Source organism: Heliangelus exortis, chromosome 19 (genome assembly GCF_036169615.1).
Source record: "Heliangelus exortis chromosome 19, bHelExo1.hap1, whole genome shotgun sequence".
NCBI classification, from domain to species: Eukaryota; Metazoa; Chordata; class Aves; order Apodiformes; family Trochilidae; genus Heliangelus; species Heliangelus exortis.
The window spans coordinates 8,329,770-8,348,451 of record NC_092440.1 but is presented as its reverse complement, the minus strand read 5'-3'; the positions used below and the strand labels follow the sequence as shown (position 1 = coordinate 8,348,451).

Sequence of the window (18,682 nt, the reverse complement as noted above, 5' to 3'; positions counted from 1 at the left end):
ATAGAAGTTTTCAATAATTAAATCAGGGAACATGAAGTTAGAGCCATTATATGCATTATTAAAATGATCCATAACTATATGTTCCTTATGTAGCTGTTTCAACATCTCAAGTACTTCATTAGGCTGAATAATCAGCCCCTCAAGCCTGTCTCAGACCAGCTTTGCCTCCTGCTCTTGCTGAAGATGCTGCAGAGCCACCTGGAGCAGGGCTCTGGCTGGTCCCTCAGGAAGAGTGGCCTTACCTCTCCCCTTCTCCTCTAATTTCTGGGCTTGGAGAATGGGCCATGATGTGACAAGGCAGAAAGGCAAAATTTAAAAACTGCTTAATGACTTTTCTTTTTTTTAATCCTATTCTTTAATTAGCGTAATCCTGATTCCAGGTTTCAAGGTGCCTGTGGCCTTCTAAAGGTGTAGTGGGGGATTTTCATATGTCCCCTTCTGAGAAGCAGTAAATATTTCCTCCTTGTCTGTTAACTAATCTATTTCTTGGCAGGGTATAGAGATCAGCCCCAGGGTGGCAGTGGGCCAGGCTGGGAACACTTCCCATAGGATAAGGAGCTCTCCAGGCAGGCATGTGGTGTGGGGAATGCTGATGGGCAGGGGTAGAGGTGGCTGTTGAACCAAAACCTCCCTAAACTCTGTCCTGCAGTATCCTGCATCGGTGATGGAAAAGAAAACATCCTGCTCCTGTGGGACAGATCCCCTGTGAGGGATGCAGGGTGTGGGATTGCTGGTAGAAAGCCCCACGGATTAGGTGGCTGGATCCCTACTTGGTCGGTCCCTCTAAGCAAGGGGACAGGGCAAGGCAGTATCTGAGGGTGCTGCTGTTGTTTTCCCAGAGGTGTCCTGGAGATTTGCTCAAAAAAGCCCCAAAATGAGCTTGAATAATGGCATGTTCAGACAGCTCTTTAATTATAAAAAAAAAAAAAAAAAAAAAAAAAGGAGTTTCACCACTTCTCTAGCTAGTCCCAGCTGGAGCCCACACTGTGGTAAGTGCACAAATAAAAAGCAATATCATCTCCTGCAAACTTTGTTTTCCCTTGAAGTCCAAATCCCCAGCAGCAGCCAGACCCCGTGTGGGGCTGTGCTTCCAGTTTCCAGTACCTTAAGCAACATTAAAGATGTCACGTTTAAGCCTCCAAGTTCAGAGAGAATAATTTAAGCTTCTTTAACCTTTCCTTACAAGGTCTGTTTCCAAAGGAGCCTGGCTGCAAAGTCCATCCTTATGTAACATTAAAATGCATTTACACGTCTCAGCTCCAGGGGAAGCTCCCATCCCCAGCTGATACCCAGTTACACACCAACTGGTGTTGCCAGGGCTTTGTCTGCCCAAGCAGCAGGGGATTTTGGCTTTGCCTCTCTTGTCCTGGTGTTCCTGGTGGTGGGATGGCCAGGAGCTGCTGTGCATGGGCAGCCAGTGGAGCCAGAGCAGCAGAGGGAGGTGGGAGCCCCATGCTGAGATGAATTTATTGCTGTCTGGGTCAAGTACATCTTGAATTTACTCTGCTTATAGTTATTAGGATGAAGTTTTCTTACCCAAAGAGCTTGCTTGCTTTCTCCTAGTGGTTTTGGTTTGCTGTGTGTTGGTGGATTTTTTGCTGGGAGAACTTTCATGGCTGATGTGTATATAATCTCACCCCCTGCAAACTCTGGCTGTGGTTGAGACTGAGGCAATGGGTACCAGAGGAAAATGACTTCTGAGGCCTCCTCACCTGGGTGATCAGGTGTGGGAGAGAAATTCTGCCTCCTTTTCAGAGCCTGGTTATTGCCCTGATTTCAGAGGAGCTGAGATTTCACGATTTCACTCTTCTTTCTCTTGCCCTGTTCCTCCCCAAATCTACCAGCCTACAAAGTGACAAACTGGGAGCAAAATGAGTGAAGATTTTGTGGCAATGGAAGTGCTGGATTGTGCTCAGTGCTGTCCCTACAGTGAAAGGCATTTTATAGCCATGGAACTGAGAGAAAAATACAAGATCTTAACTTTCACTGTCTTTAATGTGACACGGACTTGGTTTTTAGTTGTCCCTGTGCAGGGTTGGGTGGGGAGGAGCATCCTGCACAAGGGCTTGGCTGCTTCCCACTTGTTCTGTCTCACCCAACCAGTGAGTTTATTTAATCAGCTACATTTTGGCTCCTCTGGTTCTTTAGCCTCTCCACTCCACTCATTAGGAATTTTTTCTTTCTTCCAACTCAGCCCCAGTGAGCTGTCTCCTGTGTGTTTTCACATCATGTTTTCACCATGCATTCTTCTGGAATGCTGTGAGCTTCATGCTGGTGACTTTATCTCTTCATTTGGAAGATTTGGAGAGAGAAATATCTCTTTCTAGCTATCATCTGGCTGAGTTTATGAACTGATGTACCATCCCAGTGGTCAAGAGAAGGGTTGGCTGGACAGCAAGGGTTACTGGGGCAGGACACAGGGAGCACTTGGGGCTCCTTCACTGAGCCCATCCTGACAAGGGTAAATGTGCTCTCAGCTCCTGTCAGCCCTGTCTCTAATAGCATATGAAATCTGAAAGGAAAAATTCCTTCCTGGCTGGTGTCAGTCAGTAATTAAAGCCTGATATATATGAGCTGATTTAATTTCTTTCTCCTTCCACCCCATGCCATTATCTGGCTTTGTATGGCTTGAAATATCCCTGATGGTCATAAAATTATCTTGGCCTTTTTAAAAGTCAATACCTGCTACTTAGTAAAACCGTGAGCATAGAGGCTGGAAAAGATTCAAGTCTTGCTCACTTTGCTAAAAGGCTTTCATTCACAGAATATATACATAACAATGCTGGCCTGCCTTGCAGTGAGCCCTGCCTGCAAGATTTCTTCCCTTGTTACAAGATAGACTTGGGACATCTTTTACTGCTTTGAAGGCTCAGCCTGATGGAGAAGTCATCCAGAGGGAGGCCTGGGCTTTGTATTAAAGCAAGAGACAGCTCAGAATTGAATGCTGGGGTGACCCTGATCAATCCAGGCTGGGTAAGGCAGCTGCTCTGCAGGCTGTCTGACTCAGGGGAAGGGGTTCTCATGTCTGGTTTAGGTGCCATGAAGTAACTTGACTCTTTCAGCAAGTTGTTTGCTGCTTCTCCTGTGTTTGTTTTGCTCCTGATGTACCTGGGCAGCTGAGGAGCCTTGTGCCACATGTGGAGGGGCTAATCCAGGGGAGGAAAGAGAAGCTGAAGCAGTTGCCCTTTTTATTTCTAATTAATAATAAAATAAGGGAGCCACACACCACCTGAATTTCTTTGCAACAGCAAGTAATACCCTGCCCAGCACCTGCCACATCTAAGTGCCCTGCTACTGCTCTGGATTAATTGCATGTGTTTGCTGATAATAAATTAATTTGCTGTCCCTGGCAGGGTGGTGTGATGGTGGCTGGGGGGAGTAGGGCTGATCCCAGCCCCCAGTCTTGGGGGGTGAGTGAGGGAATAATAGACATGGGCTGGGAGTGAGCAGGCAGCTGTGCTTGGGCTTTTCCCAAGGGCCTTAGAAATGGCAGCTTTAAATGCAAAAAGGAGAGAAGAACCAAGGTTTTAGTTGAGGGGGGTGTTAACTATTATGGTCTGATGCTGTGATGCTCCCCACCAGCACACATTGGTACCTTGCTGCCTCCCCAGTAATGCTCCACCAGTTGCAGGTACTTTTCTCAAAAGCTAACACATAAAAATAATAATAAAAAAAAGAAATAGTGATATTTTCAACAAAAACATTGTTAATTTCTAGCCTGAGGCTTTAAGCAGGAAGAAAGGCTAAGCAGTAATGCCTGATGTAAAGTGCTGCTGAGGGGCATTGAGGTTTGGTGGCTGGGACATGGGGGACCCGTTGCACACCCCGTGGTGTGACCTCCAGCCCTCACCTCCTCGTCTCTCTTTCCTTTGTGCATTTGCTGACATGGAGAGATCTCTTTGAGAGAAGTTTGGGCTCTGCCTGCATGTGGCCCCTCTGCACCCCTGCAGTTCAGCAGCCTCAGAGCCAGGGATGCTGTCACCCACTGAAAGGCACTGAGGATTTTTATTTGCACCATTGCTAGAAGAATGTTAATATTAGTGCTGCTAGATTAAGCAATGACATAAATATGTGATGGGAAATCAATGTGAAAGCTTAAATTGCCATTAACTTTGGAGTTGCCTTTTTTTATTTCCTTGGTTATTTTACCAGGAAGAAGCTTCACTTGGGCTAACAGCTTGACTGCTGAAAGTGGCCCTAATGGTGCTTTGGAAGTTGCATCCTTTGAGGAAGGGGCTGTGTCTGACCTCTGCTGCTGCTGTGGTTTTGCTGGGGAAGAGCTGAAGTGGGTTAATTGCAGAGCAGCAGAGAGCTGCTTGCACTGAGGTGTCTGTGTCCTTGCTAAGGAAAAAATAAAGGATAATGTATACACTCCTGGCTGGGGCATGTAGAAAGAAAAGGAAGAAAAAAAGAAACCTGAACAAAACAAGGCCAGTTTGTTACTGTGGCTGGGGTCTCAGCATCAAACCTGCCTAAAGCTGTTTGAAAGCTCTCTGTACTACTTGTGCATTCTGCAGGCTAGATGTACCCCAAAATATCACCTAAAATGAAGAGCTGGAGCTGCTGGTATCTGGAAAGGTCAAATCATCTCATTCCCTGTGTTAAAGAATGAATAACACTTATTTACTCCAATTTTTCTAGCTCTCTTGTGCTAGCTGCAGTTTGAGCACAGCAGCATTCTTCCTTTCCCATGCAAATCAGGAAAAATTGGTGTGTTGATAAGGAAGAACAAGGATTCACTCTGCTTTTTTTTCTGGAAAAAAAAAAAACAAAACAACAAACCATCACCTGTATTTCTGAACAAGCTCATAGAATGGTTAAGACAAAACCCTAAGCAGAACAGTCAGCAGAACCTGGGGCTTTGCCTTTGCCCCTCCAAGGTCTTCTGTCTCCAACCTTTCTGATAGGTTTTGTTGGCTGTTCACCATAATGTCTGTTGTAAGGAGCTGTCCTGGTGTTGCAAGGACAACAGCTCTGATACAGATGGTCACTTCAACACTTTCAATCAAATACATTGACAGATTTGGTGTCATGAAGCTGAAGGAGTCAAAATATATGAGCCTTTAAAAAAAAAAGGAGGGGGGGGCAAAACAAACCTGGTGTGATTAAATGTATCCAATTTACCAGATGGATTTTCTGCTCTGCTGTGCAGGATGTCTGTTCCAGGAGTTTCTCTGCATTTCATATTCTGTGTATGTAGGAGTGTGAGACCTCTCCATTTAATGAGTCTGGTACCAAAAGTTAGTCTGCATTGTTCCTTCTGGAATTGGTCTTAGGAGGGGGCCAAGGGATAAATTCTGGATAAATCTGGCAAACACAGAGCAGCATCTACCTGTAACAAGAGCCATTGCCTTGTGCTGCCATCACCACCAATGCCCACAGAGGGGAAACACCTTTAGCAAAGATTCAAATATCTGGTTTTGCTGTAGGGTTATGGTGCAAGAGGCAAACCAAGCCCCAGGGGCAGGGAAGTGAGCTGAGGGTTAAGGAGACCTGGGGTGGTTGGGTGGGATCCCTTTGGCTGGGTCTCGGTGTGGGGTATGAGGCTGGGAAGCTGAAACCTCTTAATCTCTGCCTGCACTACAAACAGATCTAATAGGTATAAAAAGTCTGGCTATTTATGTGTAGAAAGGTGAAGGCCCTCCAGCTGTGTAAAGCTCTATCAGCACCACAGAGAGGCCACAGAAGATTTGGGATATTATCCCATTAGAGCTTTTTCAAATATGTGAGTTTTATAATATTTTTATTTCATCATTTGCTGCCCAGTGGGAGGGAGATGATCTTTGTGCATAAATGTGCCTCTTGCCAGCCGTGCTAGGAAGGGGATGTGCAGAGATGCAGGCTGGAGGGTGGTGGGGAGGGCTGGTTCCTTCATCAGAAGCCAGGAGTGGCTTTTGATGTGTAAAATTGCAGGCACTGCCTTTAATTTGCACATCCCATGTTGATGGGATCAGAACAGCAGCCAAGGAAGAGACACTGTTGTAATTAAGATTAGGGCTGGATCTGAGGTGCTGTGTGTGGCTGCTGTCACACAGACAACTGCCACACTGGGAAAAGGCTCATCCCTGCCCAGGGACACCCCAGTCCAGCCAGACAAAATGCAGGTTTCTGAGGTGAGGAGAAGACACCAGCACAAGATACAGAGCCACCCAGCAGAAATCTGGGGTTGGGATGCCTGGCAGGTGCCTCAGGGATGCTAATCAGCCCCCTGGAGGGGTATTTGAAGCTGTCTGGGCGTATGTCAGGACAGACCATCCTTTGGTGCACAGCTCTGTCCCTTCAGAGAGCCATGAGTCACAACAACACCACTTTGTACCTGTGTTCTTCAAGGGAACATTAAAAGCCACCCAGATATTATTTATTGGCTGCAGGCTGTGCATAAAGCATTGCCTCTGCCCAAATAATGGCTGTGCTGCCATGGCTGGTGCCATCAGTCACAGCAGCCACCTCAGAGGGTCCCTGCTGCTCCTGATCAGAGCCAAGAATGAGGACTCCTAATTAGGAACATCACTGCTCACACACAATGCTCAGCCAAGCCTGGCTCTCCCCTACCAAGCCTCTGGTTTGAGGCACAGTGTTCAAAATGAGGAGCCCATCTCCCTGGGCTTCCCTGGGTGGTTTGGGGAGGGATGTGTGTGGCTGGAGAGATGCCTGGGGAGAGGAGGGTTCTGCACCCATGCCCCAAACTGCTGCTCTGGTGCAGGGACTGGTTATTGCTCTTTGCCCACCACTAGTGGTCAGGTACCTACACAAGGGGTGCTGAGTAATTCGGGACCTCTTGGAATGCCTGAAGAGACAAGAGTTTATGATGTCTGAAGAGACAGGATTCAGTGTTATTTAAATTCACATCTGGAGCAGTGGGAGTGCTGGTTAGGGCAAGTTCTGCATGTCGTGATTCAGTTTGTTTGCCACAGTATCATGTGAATCCCCCTCAGGAGGAGTGAATCTGGAGTTTTGTTTGGTTTCTGTTTTGTTCAGGTTGTTTCCTGCAAGACATCTTTGGTCTCAGGTCATGATTAACACCACTGCTCGCTGAAAGCAGAGTCATCCTGGTAGCCCCAGGAAAATGTCCTGAACTAGTCAGAGCAGGTTAAATTATTCATTTCAGTTTGTTTGTTTTAATAATTAAGGTATTTTTATCATCTTTTGCAAATTGTCCAGCACTCTGTAGTGATACAGGACTATTTTAATTTTGTTTTTTATTTGCTGCTCTTTGGTGGGTAATTTCTTTCAGCTCATCAGCCCTCGGGGTGCTCTTGGAGCACTTCTGCAGAGTTTCTGGTGTCTGCACCCGAGGGTTGGTCACTTGAGCATTGTGTTTCCTTTGATTTAATAGCCTTGTTCGTGAAGAGAAGACTCATTTTTTGTGTGTTTGCCAGTTGCCTACAGCATCAATAATTATTCAAGACACTTGTACAGCTAATAGAATGAGCCTGCAGAAAAGAGCTCATTGTAATACTGCTGGTTTAAAGAGGGAAGCAGCAAAACCAACCAGGTAGCAAAATGTGTTGTTTCTGCAGTCACATAGATCTAGGGACAGGAGACATAAGTGGGGCTTAATTCTCTCCCAAATGGACGCTCTACTTGACACCCCAGCACAGCTTCTGATTTATTGGATTTCTTAATGTCACAATATTTACATTGCTAAAAACTAAATGGGAAGATGCAGCTAGAACCTGATCTAAAATCTGCTGCAGTAAAGAGACTGCTGCTGTTGTCAGCAGCCCTTGGACCAGTCCTAGCACAGAGCACGGTGAGAACAGCATTTGAATTCCCAGTTTGACACATTTGAATTCCCAGTTTGGGGAAGACGAGAGAATTTCTGCAATCACTTGAAAGGGATACTGAGCTATGCTGTGAGCATCTTTAAGCAGGCAGGCTGTGTCCTGAGGTTATCTTGAAAACTGAGCTGGGGGGAAGCGTGATGCTGCGAGGGGGAGGAAGGAAGGCAGTGATCCCTGAGCTAATGAGTGGAGGAGAGGTGTGCAGCTGAGCTGGTTTGCCAAGGTAAAATATTGTGCCTTGCTGTAAAGGGGAAAACTGTTCAGCTGTGCTGAAGGTTCAACTCTGAAGCCTGGCTGTGATGGGCCAAGCCAAACTCTGGTGTTACAGACCATGCTGCAGAGAGAAAGTCAGGTCTGGAGTCCATCCTGGAGAAGACACTTTCCTAGTAAAAGATCCAACAAACAGAGACAGTGAGAGATTTGTTTTGCTGTGTAGCAGCCTGTTCTGTTAGCTACCAGACGTGGCTTGTTTAATGACTGAAACAGAACGAGCAGGAGCTCATCTCAGTGAGACCAGGAGAGAATGTAGATTAACTCTGTCATCTTCTCAGTGCATCGTTGACTTCCCCTCTGTACCATGAGCAAATGTGGTGTTCAGCTCCAATGAGAAGAGCAGGCTCATTAAGAAAAAACAGAACCTCTGAAGTCGCCCCGCAGGAGAGCCTTGCTGTGTATCCTCACTTTGGTAAAGAGCAATTTGTGCTTATTTTAAAAGAACTCATCATTTTCTTGTTCATCTTGGTCCAGATCCAGCTGGAAGACAGGAGTGTTTGGAAGTTCTCTGTACAGTCTGCTTGGGTGAGGTCAACAGCCCCATCTCGGATATTCATGAGGCTCAGAGATTGTAATTAAATGTCTGAACATCTGTGTGCTGAGATGAACCAAACCTCCAGACACCCCCACTTGCAGAACCTCCCCACCTCTGTTTGGCAGGGGTCCCAGCTGCCCTGGTAGAAGGGGTTCAGGAGCCTCCTGATGTGAGAGTCCCCATGGGCAAGGGACACAGCAGGTGCCCTCCCTGCTCAGTCTCCTGCTGGGTGGCTGAGACAAGGTGGACGAGCATGGGGAAAGGAGTATGGGCACGTTCTGTTCCCTTTGTCCATCTCCAGCAGATGTTTCCTGAGGAGCACTCTCCAGCTGGCTCTGCTTACAGCAGCTTTGGCCTCCAATGAGCCTCGTGTAAAATCATCCAGGAAAACATGGACATTCCCCTGTCCTGTGCCCAGAAAACCCTGAATTCCCAAAGCCTTGGCTTTGGCTTTTCTTCATACAGAGAGGATGTGATTTCAGGGATGAGGCAACCTCTCACTGTGATTTATTGCACTGTGTTGACCAGGGAAACCTCTTCCCTGGCAGCTGGATACATGGGGAGGAAAGTTCTCCTGGGCTTACAAATGTCTTGAGAACTGTAATTGTGTGTGGTGACAATGAATTTAACCCTGTCACACCAGAGCTGAGGTTGGATTTGATCTAGCTGTACCTTCAGGGTGCTTAGAGCACACCAGTGGGTGATGCTGGTCAGGAAAGGGGGCTCCAGGGTTTGTGCTCCCTGGCTCTGGGAGACCACTGGGCTCCAGCACAGAGAGGAACCAGCATTCAGGAGAAATTCCAGTCTTGGGGGTTTTCTTCGAGCTGTGAACACTGCAGATCATTCTCTGCAGCTGCTCTGAGAGCAGTGAGTGGCAGTTCTGGATTCCAGTTGCTCTATTTCTCATACTGGAGTTGAGCTTTGTCCTCTACCCTGCAGCCACTGCCCATCCTACCTGGGCTCTTGGCCAAGGCTCTTCTCTGGTTCATTCTGTGCAGATGGAGCCAGAACAAGCCCATGGATGAACTCCATGGCCACCACTCTCCATGATGGGGACAAAGCCAGGCACAGCCCAGGTACCAGCAGCACAGATGCTCTGAAGTGGATTTTAAAGCATATTCAAACTCTGCTGCTGGTATTTATGTGCCATATGTTGCAATGGTAATTACTTAGTGTGCTTCTATATGGATGGAATAGACTATTGGATTTGTTTAGATCCCCCTCTGGTGTTACTGGCCTCTGGGCCAACCAGAGGTCTCAAACATATTGCATTTTTATTTTTAACATAAGTACTGGCACTTTTCTTTGCCTTGAGCAATGCTTGGGGTATCTGGGGAGAGACAAAGTCCCAGGTTTGCTGCTCAGCACAGGATCTGGCACATCCATGACCTGGGCATGGAGCCACCAGGTGAGAGTCTCCTGTGCCTGCTCAAACAGCCTCTGGCTACACCTGCAGAAAGGAGCGGGGTTGCTTTCATAAACTGAGTGATGAGTTGTGTGATTTAGAGCTCTTTTTGTAGCAAAATAAAAGGATGTTCATTCAGTCATTTACCTAACTTCCCATCATGGTTTAACAGACTATTATATGCCAGGACTTTTTTCTTTTCCTTCCTAACTAACTCATTGATGATAAAGGATGCTCCACTGTGACAGGCAGCATTATGCAAAACTAGGGCTGATTTAAAAACAAAAATCTATTCCCATTGAAACTCCTGTTTGATGGCCATGTGGAGTTTCAGTTGCAATTTTTTTGCATCGTTCATTGCCTTTGAGGGAAATGGATGTGCTGGAAAACCTCCAGTGATTGACGGCCTCCCCAAAGCCCTGGGGTACTGAATCTCCACCAAGAAAAACACACATTTATATTGAAAATACAGAATAAACTATACCTTGTTTATCTGTTTTGTCACTTTTCCTCACTCTGAAAAGGAACTCAAGCCAGTTGTAGTGAACTGCACTGTGCTGCCTACCTTCTATGGGTAGGAATGGGTTCTTTTGATCTTCAGTTCAAAGAGGTTGAAAAGGCTGTTTCTGAGGTCCGCAGAGAATTTCCTTCTGTTTCTACAATATCTCTTGATTTACTCTGTGTTTCTGGGAAGTATTTTGATATTTATCCATCCAAGCAGATGTTTACCCCTTATGCAGCATCTACTGCAGAGTGGATGAAGTTTGCTTCCAAATGAGGGCAGCCTTCTTCCATGCCCACCCTGCCCAGGGAAGGACACGGTTCCCCAGCACCCAGGAGGACAGTAACACAAGCAGAGCCCCCTGAATGGAATTTTGAGGATACAGGCAAGACCTGATCACATCTGACAAGACACACAGACAGCCAAGTTGGCATCTAGTAGCTGGGAAGTGAGCCCAGCCAGAGCAGAGGTGCTTTCTCTTCTGGATCTTTAATGGTGTGGATGTCCCAGGTTCATTGTCATTGAGTGGTGAGATCTGTCCCTTGCCAAAGGACCTGCTGTCTTCAGAACTTGTAGATTGTGGCCTTTCACACCACTGCTGTTGTTAACCTGATCGAACATTTAGAGCAAGAGGCAGGGAGAGGAAATCATTAGCAGCTGCATTAACTCCTACCCTGGATTCTGTGCACGGTGTTAGCTCAAATTAAAGAGATGTTTGGATTCCACTGACTGCTCTGGCTTCTGCTGATGAAACCATTCCTGTGGTTCAGTGGCGGCCAGGACCAAAATCCTGGTTCTAATCCAAACTGCAGTTTTGTCTCCTAAGGAATTAATCAGCTGATGGTGTGCACATGGTAGCTCATTAGAGAGGTACATGGCAACCTTTGGAAGAAAATTATTGGCTTTGCGTGGCCCGAAGGCTGTTACGTGGCAGGAGTGTGCTCCTTGGAGAATTGCAGCACCATATGTGTTGCTCTAATTAATGGGCATTGTTCCTGGGGTCCTTTGATTTCAGGAAAATGACTGTAAAAATTTGAATACTGTAAACCTTCGAAAACATAGGAAAACAACAACAACAAAAAATTCAAACAGCCAAAAGCAATTTCCTTTTAATCTAGTTTGTGGTGGCGGTGACGCTTTGGTTTTGTTAAAAAATTTATTTTTATTTTAAAAGCTTCCACTCTACTTAATGGTAGCTGCAGAGATAAAGTGAAGTGTAATTTGGAAATTAGTTCCGGATGTTTGAGTTGTAGCTTTATTTTAGTAATCTGGGTCATTAATTTTGTTGAATAGTGTGGCTGGATTTTCTTCCTCTCCCTATGCAAAGCACAATAGCACCCAGGATATAAAGGGACTCCCAGCAGGAAAGGGAGCTTTCCAATTCCTCTCACCCCTGGATGGCCCTACAGAAATAAAGCCCATTTTCTTGTGTTTGTCTGGTAGGGATGGCATAAGAAGAGCACTGGGGGTTTTATGCTCCTGCAGCATCAGGGACAATTGGGGACAGCAGGGAGGGACCTGTCTGGGGCTGCCCCCAGCTGGGAGGCGAGGGCCAGGCTGAGGTCAGGGGAAGGGTTTAGCCTCTCAGCCATGATAGGAGCCTTTTAACATTTCTGAAAGCAACTTGTAGCTTGATTAGTGAGAAAAAGTGCAGCTTGGTAAAGCTTTTCAAGGAATATTCATGAAAGGGATCTTTTCAGTTAAAAAACATGCTCTTGCTCAAGCCTTGGACTGCCGTGAAAAATTGGAAATTGGGATATACCAGCATCCTCTGAGTGCATGTTGCACATCTGAAAAGTCTCTGGAAGTGGGTGGCAAGTCACCATCAGGGCAGCTCCTTGCTGCAGAGCAGTGTCTGGAGCCACAGCAGTGACCATGGCACAGACCAGAGAGAGGGACCCATGGGTGAGACAACCAACAACCCTTTGGCAGAGCCTGGTGGGTGCTGCTTGCACTCCTGTCTGCATGAGTGGCACAGATTTCCTCCTCCAGTATTCCTGAGAAGGGAATGGAGCCAGCCTGGGAGTTTGCAGAGGAGTCAGGTGGTTCTCTGCTCTTCTCTCTGCATGGTGAAGCGTGGGATAAAATAACATCCTTGAGCACAAGGAGTGTTACAAACTCTGCAGGATTAAGGCTGCTTTTTTCCCTCTGTATCAAGAAAGAAAAAAAAAAAAAAAAAAAAAAAAAAAAGAAGGACCCACACTGATTTTTTTGGGGTAAGCTTTAGAAACACAGTCACTGTAAAAATACAGGAGTAGGCAGAAGAATGGAAGTGGCTTGGGTAGAGTTTTTCTGCTTACCCTGATTTCACTTTTGCTGTTTATCCTGTTTATCCTCCCCTTGTTATCCTGAATGAGTTTGTCTTCCTGTAAATACCAACCTACGACCCTTCAAAAGAAATAATCAGGGAGAAAACTTGCTGAGTGAGTCTTTTCCTGTGTGCCTGTGGCAGCTGAATAAGTCTATCAGCTTATATAATAGTAATATTTGTAAAAGCAAACCTGCAGAGCTCATAAATCTTCTGTAAAAGAGGGGTGATATCTGTATCTATTTTAAAATGAAGCAGGTAAGTAGGTTCTGGGACAAAAGGATATCAATACAAAGGAAGTAGATAGATAAAAAAAATGAAATTGTTATTTTAATCTCAAAACTGGCTCTGAATAAATCATATACCAGAGACTTCACTGCTGCTGAAGCCAGTGTTTTGCTCAGGGTCATCATTTGCCCCTGGAGAGCCACAGTCCCTGGCTGCTTGGGTTAAGGTGTGAAAAAAGTCCCAAATTGAAGCAGGGTTTGTTTGCAGGGAAACAGAAGGCTTGATAAGCTTTTTTCCTAAGTTTGAGCTTTCTCCAAAAGAAAAAAAAAAAATCCATGCAAAAAAATTCAACAGTTTTAGATTCTGTTTACAATTTTTTAAGGCAAGAAGGAAACATTTCCTTGTTATTCAGTGCCCCAGCAGTACGAGAACCCAGAAGAGAGAAAATGATAGAGTTAACTTTTAGCCAACCCAGTGAGCAATCTGTCTCCAACCATGTGAATGGAGCAACCCTGGGGAGGAACAATATCATAGCATTGAAAACTTTTGGCATTTTTCTTTATTTCTTGAGCTGTGTTGCCTATGGATTGCTGATCCCATGAGACCACAGGGGACAGGGCATTGGCAGCACCCGGGGAGCCCCCATTCCCAGTGTCTTGGTCCCAAGAGGTGAAGATGTTGCCATGGCTTTTCCCTGCTGCACAGCTCATGACGTGAGTCCCACCATCCCACATGGGACAGGGTGGGATCTCCAGCCCCACACAAGATGGTGTCCTGTCAATAAACATCCTGGCCATGGTTTTTAAGGGGAATGTGTGTGTTCTGCTCAGCACTGAGCAGCAGGAGGGTTGGGCTGGCAGCTGTGTTTATCCAGGGCAGTGGAGAGGGATGGGTGTCTTTGGATGTTCTTGCCAGGCATGTAGTTCTTTCTGGTTTGTTTTTTTGGTGTTTTTTTTTCAACCCTGAGCACAATGAGAAACCTTGTTTCTGTATTGCTCAGGGGGTGAAGCTGGATCAGAAAATTCACTCAGTGCCTTCAGCTTCCACCAGCCCCATCTTTCTCACCTCCCATGCTGGAGAAATCCACTGTGTAGGTTCACTCATGGTGGTGGCAGTGAAATCTGTTGGCTGGGTCCATCCTGAAGTTCCCAGTGTGAGCAGACCAGGACCAATAGATGGGAGACCAGGGAAGTCTACTACAAGTATTTTATAGATGAGAAATTGGGGGCCAGAAATCCAATGGGATGATTCCTACAAAAAACTGAGCTGGGCGCCTGTGAGCCCCAGACCAAGGTACATACCCTGGGCTCTGGGATGAGCTACATGGAGCTCATCTTGGAGCTGGTAGATGGTTTGGCATTGGAACAATCTGAATACTTTGGTGAAGCAACTGTATTTTCCTTTTAAGACAGGGAGTTGCTGAAGCTGAATCTTGTGGGATTAAGTCTGTTTATTTACCACAGCACATTTTTAAGGAAAAGTTTTTATCATGCAAACTCAGACAAGAAATACATTCAAAGAATTTTGAGTATTCAGCTCAAATCACACCAAACATTTTAAACTAATGAGAGTTAGGGGATAAATAGCTTTTTTATTTAAAAAAAATAAAATGGAAGTAGGAAGGGAACACACTGAAGTTATGTCAGTGGAAAATGGCTTTGTATTTTTCATTTAAGGAAGTATACAAGTTTAGCTTTTGTGGTAATTAAGAACAAGAAAATATCTGAAAAGCTTTCACAGGGCATGCAGATAATTAGCCAGACAATTCTTGCTGATCTTTCTCATCTTCAAACTCATCTGCGTTTTCCCTAATCAAATTTTCTGCCACAGCAAAGGCAGAATGTGAAAGTTCAATATTATGGATCAGCTTTGCTTATAAAGGGAGAGGAAATGGGCAAGAATCTGTACAATGGAAAAGAGATAAATGAGATAGATACCAGAGGGGGCTATAAAAATATGGAGTATCTGAGTAAGACAGGAGAAACCTGATGCTCTACATGAAAAACCACACGTGGGAAAATCAGTGCTTGCAAGGGGGGGCCAGGTGAAGGGTTTGTGATATCTGCCTGTTCCTTCCATCTTTATTTGAGGGAGCCCCTACTTGTTCTGGGGTGTCCAGCTGTCCCCTTTTTCTGTCCCTTTGAGTTAAGAAAGAGAAGCTCTCACCCTGGCTCCCTCCAATGCATCAGGATCTTTACTGGATCTCACTGTGCTTTAGCTTTTTTCAGCCTTTTGCTGCCTTCTCCTCTCCAGGAGGACCTGAGCAGAGTTGGGTGAGGCACATCTCTGGTCTAGCATCAGCTCCACTGTCATTAGACAATAAATGACACTGTGTCTATGGCCTGGGAAGAAAGCAAATTAACCCCCCCCTGTCCCCAGCAGTTGATGGTCTGGCTGCTGAGCTCTGTGTCACAGCTGATTTCTCATGACCAATTCTATCTCTAATTTCTGTCACAAATGTTTTTTTTTTCTGAGGCAAGGGAAGGCTGCAACGATGCTAAGGTGCTCCTAGCAAGGTTGTGGTTAATGGAGTGGCATTAAGCACCCAGAAATGACCAAAGCTGCTTTCTCTGGCTGTGACAACCCACCCCCTGCTAAAAGAAGGCAATCGGGAAGGAGGGTGAGGAGGGAAGGGAATTGCTGGTGAGAAACTTGGCACAGGAGACCACGTTCCCCAGTGGAAAGCCACACCAGGTGTGGGGACACCTCTTGAAAACTCTGTAAGTGGGCTTGCCAGAGAGGGGCTGGGGATGCTGTGGTGTTTGGGGACAGCCAAGGCAGGTGACACAGAGCTGTGAGATGTTCAGATGGTAGCTGTCAGCAGGTAATGACTGCTGGCACTAATCTGACCACAATAAATCTGTGCTGTTGACTGTGGTGGCAGTCTAGATTAGTATCAGTCCTCAAGAGGCTCAATAGATCAATGTTCCTTTGGTACAGATAAAGAAAATAAAGGTTTGGTGTCTATGGCATTCCCTGCATGTGGAATCATTATTCTGTGTTGATCCTTGTGCCGAGAGCTGGAGGGAGCAAGAGGGAAGGTGAGAAAGGATTTAGCAAGATAATTCACCAGACATTTTAAAAGCTTTTGTGAGAAGGAGGTATATGAAGTTTTTTGGTTTTTTGGGTTTTTTTTCATCAGTTTTAGGCTGTCAGACCCTGTCCCTGATTGCTGAGACTTTGGCACAGAGAAATATGTGGGGATGGGCACTGAATGCTGTGCAGCAGCTGACAGAGAGATGGTTAAACCAGGGCATGTGGAGGTGTTAGAGAGGAGGCCACAAAGAGAAAAGCCATTTATTTCCCCTCTTAAAAAAAGTAGTTTTGTCAGGAGCTGCCTGTGACTGGAGTTTTGGCTTCACCATTAAGCCAGTCCTGGAATTTCTGGTGCTGCTGGGATGAGAGTGACTCTGCCAATTTATCCTCTGAAGCTGAGAAGTTACAGTTCTCAATGGGCTTTTCATACAGTGTTTTTTTAAAAACCATTTATGTGTTTTTTTCCCTACATGGCAAGGGCCATGAGTCACCAGGAATGACATTTTGGTGTTGGCCAAATTATAGGGAGAGTCTGTCAAAGGGTTTTCCTCTGCTCCCTGTTCCCATACTCCCCCTGCCATGGCTGGAGTGTGACAGCACCACTGGGAAACCACTGGGTCTCACTGGGGTGGTGTTTTGGCTCCTGGAAGCTGAGACTTTGGAGCTGCAGTGCTTGTGTTACCTGGAAACTGGTGGGAAGGGACCAAGCCAAGGTCCCATGGTGGCCACTGGGGTGGCAGCTTTGCCTGTTACATCTCCATGGTGTTTTTCTCTGGAGGGCTGGGGGTTGTGTCAGCCCTGAGGTCATCCACCTCTGGTCTTGAATGGCAGCATGGTGGGGAAGAGGGTCAGAGACTTCACGGTTAGGTTTGTTTCCAATGAAAATCCTGAAGTTGTGAAGGTCAAGGTAAAAGAAGCCACTCTCAAGCCATCAGAGTGTATGGTGAGAACTTGGACCACAGGGATGTCCTTGTCCTCAAATCCAAGCTCTATACCAGGTGAAGGGAGCCTCTCCCAAGGTGTTTGCATCCTTAATGCTCTATTATCCCATCAATTGGAAAGCAGCAGGAGGTCTCAGTGTGGGAATTAATGCCAGTGGGGACAAACAGGTAACTGGGAAATGGATTTCCAAGGGAACTGACGGCACCTTCGTTTCCCTGTGTGTATATTTCCTTCTGTGCCTTTTCTCCTCACCCACCTCTCCTTGTTTCACAGGACTGGCTGATGAAATTTGGGTACCTGCCTCCTCCAGACCCTGTCACTGGAAAGCTGCAGACACAGGAGGAGCTCACCAAGGCCATCACAGCCATGCAACGGTTTGGAGGGCTGGAGGCAACAGGAGTCCTGGGTCAGTGGTTCCTTATTGCCCCCTCTCTATGGGTTAGAGGGATGCAGGGACACCTCCTTACAGGTCTGGAGAGGAGCAGGAAGGTGGCTCTGAGATGTGGGGTAGCATCCTCTCCAGGAAAAACTCACCCTGGTGTAGCATATGGCCCAGTTTGCAGCTGTAAGAGTAATTACATGGCTCAGGTGCTTTGTTGCCTTGTGCTTTTGAGAACCTGAGGCAAGCAATTATTTCACCAGACCCACACACCCTTGGGGTTCCTCTCATGCTTAAAATAGCTCTTGGTGTGTTGGAAAGAAATAAAAATAGTTTAAAAAAGACAGAAACTAACACTGATAGGTTGTCTGCTACAAAGTCTTGGTTACAGCATCACATCATGTTGAACAAAAATCCTGATTAAGCCTCCTAATTTGTATATATAGATATTCTGGTTTCTTCAGGGCTGGGGGAAGGAAGAGGATGGTTTCACATCACCCCAGCACTGCTTTCTCCTTCCCATGACACAGAGTCGTGAGGTGCCTGGTGGGGGGGGTTGTGGTGGGACCCCTTGACTCACACCAAGCCACAGCAGGTCCAGGCACCTCTTCAGTCACCCTGGGCCAGCTGAGAGCCTGTCACCCTTTCAGAGGGACAAGGCGGTGGGTGGCTTCTGCCTCAGGCAGCTGCCACTTCTGGCTGGGAAAGAGCAGCCCAAGGCCAGGCTGAAGGGACACACGTGTCCCCAGCATGGTCAGGGTGGCTTTGTCTCAATGTCTTCATTGAGAGAAGGAGAAAGGCAGCATTGTTCCAGCCCTCAGAAGGGGGTCTGTCTGCTCTCCTCCCCTCCTTGAAGCATGGCTGTGACCTCCTGCCTCGTGGCCAGCTCGCTTCCGCTGCTTGGGAGAGAATTAATGAGAAGTTGGTAATTAGCAGCTTGGTCTCTGGCCAGCCCAGTGCCCCCTGTAGCCCTGCACCAGCTGCTGCCTGGGCAGTCACTGGGCACATCCCATCATTGGAGCTTTTCCCTCCCTGCTCTTAAGTTGCAATTATTTCACTTCCACCTCATCACAAGCTGCAGGAGTCCCAGGACCAAGGATGGGCTTCCAAATGCGTTTGTATTTTCATTTTTTGGAGGGGGTGTTTGTGGATGTGAAAACAAAATCTGAAAGCAAAATGTTTGAGGTTAAAGCCAGTGTGCAGAAGGGGTGAACAACTTGTTTGCCTTTCAGCAAATGAGATCAGGAGCTTTAAGCTTTCATTCAGTTTTAAAAATTAAGAAGGAATAGG

At 46.4% G+C, this 18,682-nt stretch overlaps 1 protein-coding gene across 1 annotated transcript in view; it reads left to right on the top strand.

Moving 5' to 3' along the window:
* Positions 1-18,682, top strand: part of MMP17 (matrix metallopeptidase 17) — a 54,942-nt gene that overhangs the window by 16,805 nt on the left and 19,455 nt on the right. Inside the window, exon 2 of the mRNA XM_071763044.1 lies at positions 17,287-17,419. Within this exon, the coding sequence (XP_071619145.1) occupies positions 17,287-17,419 (133 nt within the window). The remainder of the gene's footprint in view (positions 1-17,286; positions 17,420-18,682) is intronic.